Raw genomic sequence first — 14,254 nt, 5'->3', positions numbered from 1 at the left:
CTCTGCAAGTACTAAGTGTGAAGATCCTTTTTTTGAAGAGTTTATGACTTTGCTTTGTCGAAAATAATACTTACAATGGTTTTCTTTGTTAATAAAAATGCATCATTTCTTTTACAACAATAAAATTTTGTTTGACTGATTTTATTTATAATGGTTTTCAATAATGTCAATGGGTTCTTAAATTTTTTTTTTTAATTTGTGATTTGTTTATACATTTAATATTTGATTTAAAAAAAAATGTGTTTCAGTTTTTATTCTTCATTTTTATCACACTTATGTCCTACTCTGTATTGAAATATAATTTAATGGCATTTTTAGAGTAAAAAAAAAAACTTGTCCAAAATTTCGAATTAATCATAATACATAATTGTTAAAAAAAAAGATACTCTTATTCTAATAAACATAAAAATCAAGTTTAATAGCATGGTTTTCATTTAAATTTTAAGTGTTCACGCCTAAATTACACATAATTCTACGATACATAAAACATGTATAAATTTAAAGTTATAAAATACATATTAAAACAAAAATGTTTACACTGCAGATTACATTATCTGGTTGAGAAGATACGTTAGATATGCTGTAGTATCTTTAATTGAATGATAAATTACATTCCTTATCTGTAGCTTATCCTCGTGATTGGTGTGGGACATGGACAGCTTCCTAAATTGCTGTGACAAATGGAAACAATGTTGTATGTTTTCTGGTGACACAAAATCTTCGGCAACTTTAATACAGTTGTGTAAGTTTCGCACTTGATGCGGTGCTCCAGCTGGTATGAAAACTGCATCGCCAAGACATTGAGCAATGGGATATCCTTCAACCCCATAATCATCATAGAGTCTTTCTCGAAGTTCGTTGTCTAAGTACCAGTTTTGATCGTGAATTGGATCGTGATCGGGTTCAAGGCGAAAACCACGTTCAATTGTCACTCTATTCAGGAGATCTCGAATTTTATCAGCATCACGAGCTGAGTATATGTGCCACAGAGCACCAGGCATCACCCCTGGTTGACGTACTCTCTGCCGAGTCAATATATCACATCCACCACTGTCGATGGCCATCAGTGCTGCTTTAATTTGTTCTTTTGCGGATGCATCTGTTGGTATGCCAACATATACCATAATATTGACAGCATCTGATATGTCCAAATGAAGGTTAGTTGTACCTTTGTCAGGATGTAAAGCAGATCCATAAGCATTGTACATTTTAGGGCCTAAATCTGGCGGTACAAAAATTGCTGGTAATCGACTTGCAATATTCAAACCTCCTGTGCGGAGAGTATACTCTGGCAAAGGCAAAGCACTCATTAAATCTTTAAAGCGTGTCGGAAGAATCTCGGCAAAATCATCACCTGGTGGCCAATCTTTAAGTTTCAAAAGCATTGGCTGCCCACTTGCATCCAAAAGACGCTTACTCACACATTGAAATCCCTCCCAGAACAATTTCATCGGTTGATTTGGCACCAAATTACCAGTCATACAATTTATAAGATCATTCTTTTTCTCACCAAAGTCAGCACAAAATGCCTCCGGATGCCAGAGTTTGATGTTTAGAAATTTACACAACTCAGAGACCATAATTGGTTGACCACGCTTCCAGAATTCTTTAAACATCAATGTATTGCGAGGATCACGTGAATCTAACAATCTCAAAAGTTTACCATTGCAAAGCCAATCATGGGCAATGCCAGGAAACATTACCCGTGACACACGTAACGTCATAACTTTTTGTGGAAGAAGTTTTTGTGTTCGCTTGTTTGTCAAGAGGTAGTTGTACTCTTTGGTCACATCATCTTGCAAATGATTTGCAATTGTTGGTTTTGCATTGGCAGATGGCTTTATTTTAAGATGCTTCAAAGTTGTGCTCAATATTGTGGATAGCGTACCTGCTTGTTGCGCCTCTCCCATTAACTGAGTTTCGGCCTCTGCAAATGCAAAACAATCAGCTGGATCTTCCGGATTCAATACTTTTATCTTGTTCAGATACTTTATCTCACACTCTCGACTATAATGCCGAAGATATGTGTCTCTGATTGTTTTATCGGCAAGTTCTACACAGCTTGATGCAAATTGCTCAGCCTGAGTGTTTAAGCTTAATGGACAGCCGCATTTTTGAGGAATCTTCCACAATTTGCACGCCTGATGCAGTCGATGAGCAAGAAAATTTAATGCATTTCCAGGTATTATTTGTGTTAACATGAGTTTTGCCATTTCGTGTGGATCGCGCATAGCACAAAGGAGCCAGCCGTATTCATCGCAGCCCTTCGCCGGTCGATCGGTTTTTTTAATCTTTCTATTCTTTCTATCTCTGTAGCAATCGAGACATACACCAAATCCACACTTACTACACGTCCAATGGAAGTTAAACAAAGTCGCCTCACAAACATCACAAATCTCACGAACTCCTTTGACTACTTTTTTCCAAGCGATCGTTTTGTCCGGTGACATATGCTCTGCAATGGCAGTTTGTTCGTCTTGCCATATACGACAAAACTGATCACCAACATGCATCAGAATAAAACGACTTATATCCAAGTCAATGTCTTTCGGAGGCGGTCCCAACATCCATGTCTCAATGTCACTGGGTCCAGGATCTTTGTTTGGATCAGAGAAACCATCGACAACCAACACACCTTTATCCTTGTATCGCAATCGGCGAAAATCATAGAAACGACAAAACACACTATCACTTCGAATTGAAGCACATCGACACTCTCGGCATTTGGATATTTTCGAAGATAGCTTCAAACATGGGATTTTTTGCAAGAAAGGTTCTTGCGTTTCCATGAACTTATTCATCATTAACTGTTCTGAGCGTGTTAATGGATGCGCTCGAGTTTTGTTTTTTGCCGCTGTTGCTGCAGCCAGTGAAGTGAAACGGAGTCGTTTAGTTTTCCTTTTTCGTGCCGCCGCTGGATTACGTACAATTTTACGTTTTGGTTTTGGACTTTCTTCATTTTCTTTTTTGATATCATCTGTGGGTTCTCCATTTACTGGCGGAGTATTGACTTCAGTTTGTGTTTCTGATTTTACAGGTTGTATTGTGGTTTCTGAGGAGTTAGCGATAGTAGTTGATGATTCAGGTGGGGAAATATTTTGGATTGCAACACCATTTTCCATTTTAATTTCTTGTTGAAGTTCTGTTTTTACTTCCAACTCCTTAGCAACTAGTACTTCTTCTGAACCAATTGCAATAGGTACTTTTGAATCAGAGATTAACTCTGTATTCATTATATTTTCAATTAGTTCAGCTTTGATGGCCGGATTAAGATTCGAAATGATTCCACTTTCTTCTGAAACCTTTTTAATATCTGTCTTTGCGGCCTTGTTGTTGGGTCTTCTTCTTGAACTGGCAATAAATTTAGGCTCTTCATCAGATGATGCTTCACGGTAGTTAGTTTTACGTTTAGTAGAACGTTTAGAACATGGTTTTAGTGTTCTAGCAGCAATTTCCAATTCATTTTCTTCTTTGACTTCTTTAGGTTTTCGCTTTCTGGGGCATTTCTTTTTTAATTGAATAGATGTGCATGGAAGTTCCGCTTCAATATCCACTTCTGGAAGGGAGGATTCCAGCTTCACTTCATTTTGTAAGTTTCCTTTGTCTATTAAAATTGGTTCACATTGTTGGATTTTTGTGACCTCACCATTCCCCTGCAATGGACTAGATTTCTTATCTTCTCCTACTTTGAGTTGTTCTAATTTGATATCTTCAACTTTGATTTCTTCATTCTTTTTTTGTGGTTTAATCTCTGGGTTAAGTATTGAAGAATTTATAAAACAATTGTGTTGAAAAGTTTTCAAAATTGAGTTAATAGATTCTACATCGTATTGCCCTCCAGATGGTACTGAAGCTTTTTTTATTGTGACACCACTCTCTGAAGTAGAAGCTTCCTCAACTTTTATTTCAGAACTTTCTGAAGTCTCTTGTTTATCCGTCGGAGATATAGACTGGTCTGGTTTTATGTCTAATTCCATTTCCGAAGAAATGGATACAGCTTCTTTAGAAGTACTAGAACCTTTCTCTGAACTTAAACCATTCTGGGAAGCTAATACGTTTTTATTTTGTATGTGGAATTTTTTCAAAGACTCCTCAAAATGTTTTGTAATAGCATCTTCAATGGCAGCACTCTCGACACTGCTCTCTTTTTCTTTTTCAATGGCAGCACTCTCGACAGTGCTCTCTTTTTCATCTTCTTCTGCATCTGTCTTGTCTTTAGGATCCAAACTACTCCAGTCCATTTGAATATGTTGTGGTATTAGTCTCAGTATCAGCATCTAATTATTGTCCATTCGCTGAAAAATTTTGATTGAAAATCCAGTTATAATTTTGATTTCGGAATTTGGTTTTTTTAATTTGTTTTTTGTTGATGCGAAGCACGTAATTGATGTGGTGAGTGAGTTTCGACGATTATTTTTTTACAAATCGGTATTTATTGATTCAACACGGCACTTTGGGTATTTATCATATTTTTTCCACATGAAACTATTTCAAAAAACATGTTTTTAATATAAGTACATAATTTATTTAACCAAAATAAAAAGGTAATGTGGAGGCAAAAGGACATCAACGATGTTATCTTTATTATTTTATTTTAATTAAAATCAAGGTTTATATTATTTTTTTTATAGTGATCATTTATGTTAGTTAAATTTATAAAAAAAAGTTATTTAAATGAAAGCAAAATTAAATTTTTAAGAATTGAATAAAATATAGTAACATCGTTAAAACTCACTACCACCACATTACCTGCGTCACAACAACATTTAAAAATATTTTTTTAAATATAAAATAAGCAAAACAAAAAAAAATATTGGTAGGAGAAAAAACGCAATTAAAAAGCAGATCTGATCAAAGTTATGTGAATAGTGGTGTAACAGTTTTGGAAAAAAAAAGTAATATAAAAGGAACCAAAAAATTCCTTCCAACTTTCATTTTAAAACAAACGGAAGTCCTTGGAAATTATAATAGCAAGTACATTTAGGACCCTTATGTATTAAAGAAATGAAAGGAAATTTATATAACAGTCAATGTTTCGATCTCAGTGCAAACAGCTACTTTGGAAGTTGAAAAAATATCTAACATTTTTAAAACACGTGGAGAATTACTATACCTCAACTACATATCCTATTGCACAGATTTACCAATTGAATGCAGCCTATGTAATATGAACATCAGAGAAGATACACTTCACTTTGTAGGAGTTTGCCCAATACTTATCGAACTAACAAAAAAAAATATACCTTGGTAAAGCTATTTACTCAGTCGAAGAAGTTCTGTCTATTTTAAATGAAAGCGTCGGGGATATTTTTTCGTTCTCTTTATTATAGGCAAATTTTGGAATCGTAAAAAATAAAAAGCCATACAAGCGATTTTTTTATTTTAATTTTTTTTTTTTAATTATGGAACATTTTCATAAAAATTATTTTTGGATTAAAAATATATATTCAATTTTTTTGTTCAATAAGCGTCTAAATTATTTAAAACACACTTTTTAAACATGATTAAATTTTAGTTTTGAGCTTGTTATCAATTTTCCAAACATGAATTCCATAGAAAATGTCATTTGGGGCTTCTCAAGAGAAAAGTTGCAGAATATTTCTTATAACAGTACAAAATTAGCTGCTGAAAAAGCTTAATGGTAATTTTAACAAGCTCAAAACTAAAATTGAACCATGTTTGAAAAGTGTGTTTTAAATAATGAAGGCGCTTATTTTACAACAAAAAAAGGGAAATATACAAAATTTCCAAAAAAACATGGTTTTTCCTTTTGCATATTATTTGTATCCCATATTAAAAAAGTTAATAAGACCAAAAAAAGTAAGCTACTTCGATAAAAACCTCAAAAATTAAGCAAAATAATCCAAAATATTTATTTTTTCGTAAACCGAAACGGTTAATTTTACAGAAAAATGTTACAGGCATAGGCATATCTTGTAGATTATTTCACGACAAACAATATTTATAATAACCTCTGAAGACCTCCGAAGAGCCATATTATTATAACAGTTGCAATCTTACTACATACCGAAAAACCCTTAAAAGTTATGGTAGAGGAACCAAATCTTGCATGAGGGTTTTCATATCCATTATCATTAAGAATCAAAACAATGTAATGAAAAAAATGACCTTCAAAATCGCGACTTGCGGACATGAGATTTTTCTAGACTTTTGAGGTATGTTATAGAATGCCAAATCGACGGTATTGAGCAAAACAAATTTCTATTAGCATTCATTGACTGGATTATATGCTGAAATTCAGAAATAAATTTTGGATCGGCTTAATTTTCGAGAGAATTTTGTACGGGAGCTAAAATTAAGCTCGACCTTATGGAACATTTTCATAAAAATTATTTTTGGATTAAAAATATATATTCAATTTTTTTGTTCAATAAGCGTCTAAATTATTTAAAACACACTTTTTAAACATGATTCAATTTTAGTTTTGAGCTTGTTATCAATTTTCCAAACATGAATTCCATAGAAAATGTCATTTGGGGCTTCTCAAGAGAAAAGTTGCAGAATATTTCTTATAACAGTACAAAATTAGCTGCTGAAAAAGCTTAATGGTAATTTTAACAAGCTCAAAACTAAAATTGAACCATGTTTGAAAAGTGTGTTTTAAATAATGAAGGCGCTTATTTTACAACAAAAAAAGGGAAACATACAAAATTTCCAAAAAAACGTGGTTTCTCCTTTTGCATATTATTTGTATCCCATATTAAAAAAGTTAATAAGACCAAAAAAAGTAAGCTACTTCGATAAAAACCTCAAAAATTAAGCAAAATAATCCAAAATATTTATTTTTTCGTAAACCGAAACGGTTAATTTTACAGAAAAATGTTACAGGCATAGGCATATCTTGTAGATTATTCCACGACAAACAATATTTATAATAACCTCTGAAGACCTCCGAAGAGCCATATTATTATAACAGTTGCAATCTTACTACATACCGAAAAACCCTTAAAAATTATGGTAGAGGAACCAAATCTTGCATGAGGGTTTTCATATCCATTATCATTAAGAATCAAAACAATGTAATGAAAAAAATGACCTTCAAAATCGCGACTTGCGGACATGAGATTTTTCTAGACTTTTGAGGTATGTTATAGAACGCCAAATCGACGGTATTGAGCAAAACAAATTTCTATTAGCATTCATTGACTGGATTATATGCTGAAATTCAGAAATAAATTTTGGATCGGCTTAATTTTCGAGAGAATTTTGTACGGGAGCTAAAATTAAGCTCGACCTGCGTACGAAACCTAAGGAACAAAAAATTAAATCAATAGTAGGTAGATATAGTCTATTGAATTGTTTTTTGGAAATTAGTTTTGACTAAAATTCTAACCTAACATCATTGAAAAAAGTTAAAAATTAGAGGATTTTATTTTTTTTATTAAATCAGGGGGCATTTGGTGTATGAACCCAGTACGACCAAACTTTTTACTAAAGGTAGAGGTAAAATCCTTTGAAAATATTTTATTTTTTTTCTTTTGTTAAGAAAAAAACAGAAATGTACCCAAAAAAAACGCGTTTTTGACAATATTCAATATTCGTTTTTGTTAATATTCAAGTGTTTCAAAAAGTTTGTCTATCAGCATATCTCGTTTGAACCATAAGCTTGTTCATGTAAAAAATTGTGTGTTACTTTTTATTTAAAAAGTTTCTTTACCATGCGAAATAAAGTGAAAACAGGTATATAAGTTTATTGCAATATAAAAATTATAATTGTTTAAAAGGAACAATATTTGCTCTTAACGGCTACTGTTCGAACCTCTGAGTAAAACAGTAATAAAAAACATGACAAAATTCGAAAAACTTAGAAACGCGAAAAAATAAAACAATTGAACAATAAAAACAATAAGCCCCTTCATAATAAGAGAACTGATTTCAAATAATTTCCTTGTTATATTTGTATGTTTTCCTTCTTCTTTAATTCTAAACAAAACTAACATTTTAATTTATTTCATTTTGAATACCAAGTTAAGTTAAAATACATATTCAAACATGGAATAAAACAAATTACAATTAAAACGTCACATAGCTTAATACTTCAACGGTCGTGCGTCGTCGTCGCAGCCGATCGCATGAAGGAGTGCCGGATATTTCTGTCATTTGAATTAGTGTTTTGAATATCAATTAACTTTAGGTGATGATGCACTTATCAAGATCTGTTATTATTATTAATTCAGAGTTCAAATGAATTCAATAGTTGTTAAATATTTTATAGTATCAATACGCACAAGTCCACTTAAAAAAAAAAAGAATTAATATTATTCACGTTTTGTTTAGTCGGTAACCTTTCATATTCATAGCAAATTGGGTTCAACTTTTTTTCAATTATTGAAAAGACTTTTCTCATACCTACATAGTTAACTATTATTGTAGAATTAATTATGTAGTTAAATTGAAAACATGGGTTCCAGTCATAAAGTTTAGTTATTTTATAGGAAGGCTTATTTGAAAAAAGTTTTAAATGGAAATGAAGAAGTCATCATAAGTTACATACATATGTACGTAAACTCGTAAACGACATTTAAAAGCCACAGGTTTACGTCATGCACATCGTTTGAACACCTTTTTGAATATATTTACAAAACGATTTGCGGAGACCTAGGTCTTCTATTAAATTGCATATCATTTGTTTTAGTGTTTGCTAACTTGTGCGACTGTGCGTGCATTTTATATAGTTTTATATAAGCATTTAATGTTATGATCCTTTATTTTTCAACTAGAAGTATCTAACAGATATCGAATTAGTGTCCAATAATGAGAAGAAATACAACAAAAATTTTGTTTTAGATTATTCTGATAAGCGGTTTCTTGTGAGTTTCTCTTAAGCGGGTTTTACTGTATTTTGAAAATCTAATCAGCAAATTTTAAAGTTTCACTCGATGTAACATTATTTATTATCAGAATGAATAGAAAAGGACTCAGGTGGCTTCTCTCAGGAACACATTAGGAAGCAATGAAAAAGTGCATATGTAAATAAGCATGAATACAAAAAGAACTTATTTATAACCCATTTTAAAAATCGTAAATTCTGTTGCCGGTTTTAAAATAAATAATCTCAAATTATTTATTAACAAATTCCATATTTATAACCAAAAAGTTAAAGAAATATAAATAATAAAAGGAAACTATGGATTAGTTTTAGAACTTTTGTTAAGAATAAAAAAAAAATACTCTCTTTTTATTGGGTTGGATATAAATTTTTTTAAGTTCTGGCTCGATTTTAAATCATTCCTCTCCGAGAACCTGTTTAGGCTCTGATATGTGCCCTTAATTATAAAAGTGGACTAAGTCACTCCTAAAAATGCCATTAAATCTAGCCTAAAAATGATTATTATTTAAGGGGTAAAGTTTACTTCAAAGCGAAATTGCAGTAAATAAACTTCTTTATTGCTCCTCTAGTGATTTTATAAAAGAAATATAATTAAATCGTTATAAGAAAATTATTATGTAAGATTTTCTTTAAACAATGCAAAAAGTGACTTAGTCCACTTTCATAATCATGGGCACATATTGACTCTAGGACTTTATTCCGCGAAAACTCTCCTCACTAGTCAAAAACGCCGAACAACTAATACTCGCAACGCACATGTTCTGCAAGCTTAATTTGAGTGAATTCCATCAATATTTCCAGTTCTTGAACTGATTTTTGTCCATCACGTGGATGACGACGGCACCGATGATACACGATTGGAACGAAAGTTATGGCCCAGCTCTCGTATACAGTGTCGTGAAATGCATATCTATGCGAAATGAACAAAATTGTTATTTGTCAGGAAACTTGTTGAAGATTAAAATCTCTTGAAAATATAGATTTCATTTCTGATCGAAGAAGGCAACAACTTTGGAGTTCCCATCAAAGAGGAAACTTGCCGGTATCCAGGCTGTGGAGCCGGATGTTTTCAAGTACTCCCACATCGATGGCTATCGGCGCGCAGTAGTCGAGCTTGACGAGAAAAAATACCTCAGTTTGTGGCTGGTGGTGTGAGAAGTGAGATTGCTCACCTATACCTTGTCAACAAAAAACTGTAGAAGCTCACAAAAACCTCGTTCATCCAATCCAATCTCAAGAATTTATACTAATTGAGCGATTTTTGTATGTTCTTCGCTCTTATTTATTTAACTATTCACTAAATTAAGTATCTAAATACATAAACACTTAGAGCTATTTGCTGAAACGAAACTTAAATATTTAAGTAGAACATAAATTCTTATTCTCTACTTTTTCCTCTGCGTAAACATAAGGTAGAACTTAAATCCTTAAGTTTCGTTACATCAAACAGCTCTAAGATACTTAACTTAGTGAAAAGTTAAAAAATAAGAGCGAGAACATACGAAAATATGCTAAAATTCATCCATGAAATTATCCCAGTTAAACACCACTATCACTAACTCTCAGAAGATTCCGACAACCGAGAGGTTCGCACGTCTAATGTGTCGATTGGAAAGCTGGGTCATTGTTGTGGAAAAATCTATAAAGCGGAAGAAGATTCGTTCTTTCTCCTTTATTTTTTTGTTTTTCAAAAATTAAACACTTTTCTTTGTATCTAAAAAGTGTACGACAGCATCTTACAACCAATTTTTGTACCTGGGCGTATTTTGTTAGTAGAAGCTAGTTAAAGTTTTTCAATCGAATTATCCACTTTCGTGTTCTTTATCATTTCTATGTCACCTTTGATTGCAAAACTTCAAGATACTTCCTACATAATATGTATTTAATAACTTATCGGCCTACACATAAGGAAATTTAACAAAAATAAAAGCAGTTGTAAAATTTTTATTTCTATAAAACATGCGTAGTTACAAATTGTATTGACTCTTAACAAACACAAATTAAAGAAATTAAAAACTATCAAACAAAATTATGTTAACAACTATATCGATGTGATATCATACATAAATAATCGTAAGAATAAACATTATGTGAAGAAAAAATAAAAATAAAGATAAGTTTATTTCAAAAAACAAACATTCTTGTGTGCGGAATATATATTGTACATTCGTTTGTTTGTACAATTAATCTTGCCTCTGATATCAGCTCGCATTAGAACGTTTATTCTGCAAAATAATATGAAAATTATTGTATTACTTATTACTCCTTGGATTTTGAAACACTTTTTAATGGCAGACATTTTCAGTTGATAAAATTTTTATCTGCAACAGACGAAAAAGACGATGTCGTTTATTCTGATGTCATTGTTACAAATATAAAATTCATTCGTTCAAAAATAATCAATGGGTAATAATGGGTATACAATAAAAGTTGTTCGTTTCTTTTATTTGTGCACTCTCACATAATCTATGCAAATGCCCCTCTCTTTCTATCTCTCTTCCTTCCATCACTTATTTCTCGGTTAATTTGGTACGAATTAGTGAGGTCAAAACAAAGGGGCAATTTCAAATGCATTGCCGGCACTTAAAGCAACACTGACTAAATGAAAGGCTTTTGTGTTGTTATAGTCGACTGGTTGGTGATCTTAGACGGTCTACAGCCAAGTACTACATCAACTGGGGTTCTATGGAGACACACATCCATTCATAACAATTTGTTGTCAACCTGCTTATACCTTTTCATCGCTTTGATTGAATTATTTTCAAGAGGAGGGGGCATTTCCAAAGCTGAAGTATGACAGATAACCCAGCTCGTGTTTTGTTTGGAAATTCGTTCCGCAGAAGACAGAAAAATGCAATACTAATTAGCTAAGCAGTGTAAAATTTACACAACGAAAAGTTCATATTCAGATCATATGAATGTGACGCTGACGTACATATGTTAAAGAGGAAATTTTGAATGTTTGCATTTTTTTTAGAACAATTACTTTTTTTTCAGTTTTCCTTCAATTAATTTATGAATTCAGAGTCCATTGAAAATTCAAAAAAACATATTCATTCTCACGGCTATGGTGAAGATTGTATATAATATATTTGAAGGTTCTATACATTATCTGTACATATATTATATCATTTATAATGTTCATCTATTTGTGTACTGTATTTGTTAAATTAGAGAAGTGTGCCGTGATTTTGAATGACGTAAGGCATTCTTTCAAATGTGAATTTTTTTAATACCATTTTAGGAATTCGACATTGACTTACTTAAATGTGTCACTGAATTAAAAGTTTATAGAAATTTGTAATGTGATTTATTAGGAAGAACCATTAGATTATCGGAAATTCTTTTTCAAATTTTATGCTTTTTTCTTTATTCTTTTCTAAATACAATTTTTATTTTTTGCTTAAACGTTGGTAAAGTTTTCATGAGGTGGGCTCTGGGTGTTGTTATTATTGTTAAATTCATTTTAAACCCAAAATACGTTTAATTTCTCTCAAATTAGATGATATCAAATTTCAAACAAAATAATTTCCTATACGATTTCGAAATGAGATAATTTGAGAAATTATCTCATTTGGGCTTTAGTGAATACAGGCTATAAGTCTCGCATAAAAAGCACTGAGACGTATGTACATACATAGATTTATGATTTAGGTAGTGCTTTTTTGGGCGAGACTTAATTTCAACATAGGAAAACTTGGTTTTTTTTAATTTTGTTTTTGTTGAGATTTCACCTCTTTTGCACGGCACTGTCGGAGAATTTTAACTGATAGCATTTTTCTAGCATAAAGTTGATATTGTATGCTGATACTCAAGTAGCTTTCGTAGATTTTACTATAACACTGGTTTACAAAATTAAACTGTTTTTGGTATTCAGAACATAAATATATTTTTCTTAAGGTTTTAAGAGTGCTAAACTAGAATCCGAAATCAGAAAAAAATAAATAAGTTTCCTTTTTTAAATATTACCGTAAGAAAATAAAAAAAAAACCTTATTTGAAAGAACTGTTTTTCTTATTTCAAAAACTGTTAAAATCTTTGTGATATCTCTTCTATTGCCCGAGATATCTTAAGTTAAAGGTAATAAGGCAAATATCAACTAAATTTAATAAAGTTTAAGTTACTTGTAAACACTTTTTTGCCATAAGAACCAAAATATACTTTTTTGGGCGTTTTAGTGGTGCTGAACTCGAATCCAAAGTCAGAAAAATTTTATTAGTTTCCATATTTGATATATTACCGTTAGAAAATGCAAAAAAGTTGTTTTTTTTTTAAGGGTTATATATCAAAAACGGAGTTTAGTAGAATATTTTTTACCCTGGATTTGAGTTAAGCAACCTTAAAAATATAAGAAAAGTATATTTTGGTTCTTGGTGCCAAAATTTTGTTGAGCAGTAATTTAAACTTAGATTAAGTGAAGTTAGTCTTTGGCTTATTACGCAAAGATTGAATAAGTTTTTTAAGAAGAAAAACATTCTCATAGACAAATTATGTTGAAATAAATTATCACACATTGAAGCATATTTTCAAAAATAGTCAAAATACTTTTTTTACATTTTCTAACAAAAAACGGAAACTAATAAAATCTGACTTCAGATTTGTGTTCAGCACCTTTAAAACCTTCAGAAAAGTATAGTTTGGTTCTTGGTTAAAAAATCTTGAAGACCAGAGTAATCAGGCGTGCTGTTTGAAAGATAGGCTGTAAAATGATAAGAAGTGCTTTAAACTGTTAGATTATAATTCAGTAGAAATGGGTTGTTGCCAAGCCTCCTCTACGATAGTCAAAAGTGGTCCATAATGTTTGTATTTATTAACCGGAAACGGACTGTTACCGCGCCTTCTGAATGGAAAAATTAAATTTATCTTTCCTATCGCACAGCGATTAGTCGAGTGCACTACACGACTAATCAATGTGCAAAATTTCAAGTTTTACGATAACGGTAAGTGCTCAATAATTTTGATTATCTTTCAGTGAGTCAGGGCCCAGTTATAGCTATCATTGAAACCAATCATTGGAATTTTTTTGACAAGTCGCTTATAGCAATCATTGAAAATTTCTGTCATTGAAATTTTTTTTAAATATAGCCTTACATCAAAATTTTTTGATGAGGTTCTTTTCTACATTAAATAACGTTTTCAAAAAGGTATAAATCATTTTTCTAGGACCAGGGGTTTAGTCCGATTCAAAATTCCATTGAATTTCGTTATTCCCTTATTAGGAATTCCGAAAAAAAAGTTGCTCATTTTCGAAAATCTATACGTATTTTGAACTTTTTATCAAATTTTGGTGGAATTCGGGTAGAAAAATTTTGACGTGAAACTCAAGATAAGGTAGGCTGACAGTGGTATCACTTTACTTCAATACTTCCTACTTCGCACCATCACAAAAATATCGATATCTAC

The 14,254-nt window shown here is 31.6% G+C and overlaps 1 protein-coding gene across 7 annotated transcripts in view; it reads right to left on the bottom strand.

Annotated features, from left to right (window-relative positions):
* Window positions 1-14,254, bottom strand: part of LOC129916426 (F-BAR domain only protein 2) — a 50,169-nt gene that overhangs the window by 33,165 nt on the left and 2,750 nt on the right. Inside the window, exon 2 of one of the 7 annotated variants that reach the window (XM_055996350.1) lies at window positions 417-4,295. The exons of the other annotated variants lie outside the window; for them this stretch is intronic. Within the exon in view, the coding sequence (XP_055852325.1) occupies window positions 546-4,277 (3,732 nt within the window). The 5' untranslated portion in view covers window positions 4,278-4,295 and the 3' untranslated portion in view covers window positions 417-545. Of the gene's footprint in view, window positions 1-416; window positions 4,296-14,254 lie in introns of those variants that run through there. 7 annotated transcript variants of the gene reach the window in all.

The sequence above is a fragment of the Episyrphus balteatus genome, chromosome 3 (assembly GCF_945859705.1).
Source record: "Episyrphus balteatus chromosome 3, idEpiBalt1.1, whole genome shotgun sequence".
NCBI lineage: Eukaryota > Metazoa > Arthropoda > Insecta > Diptera > Syrphidae > Episyrphus > Episyrphus balteatus.
The sequence above is the reverse complement of the archived record's forward strand: the minus strand, read 5'-3'. Positions and strand labels throughout refer to the sequence as shown.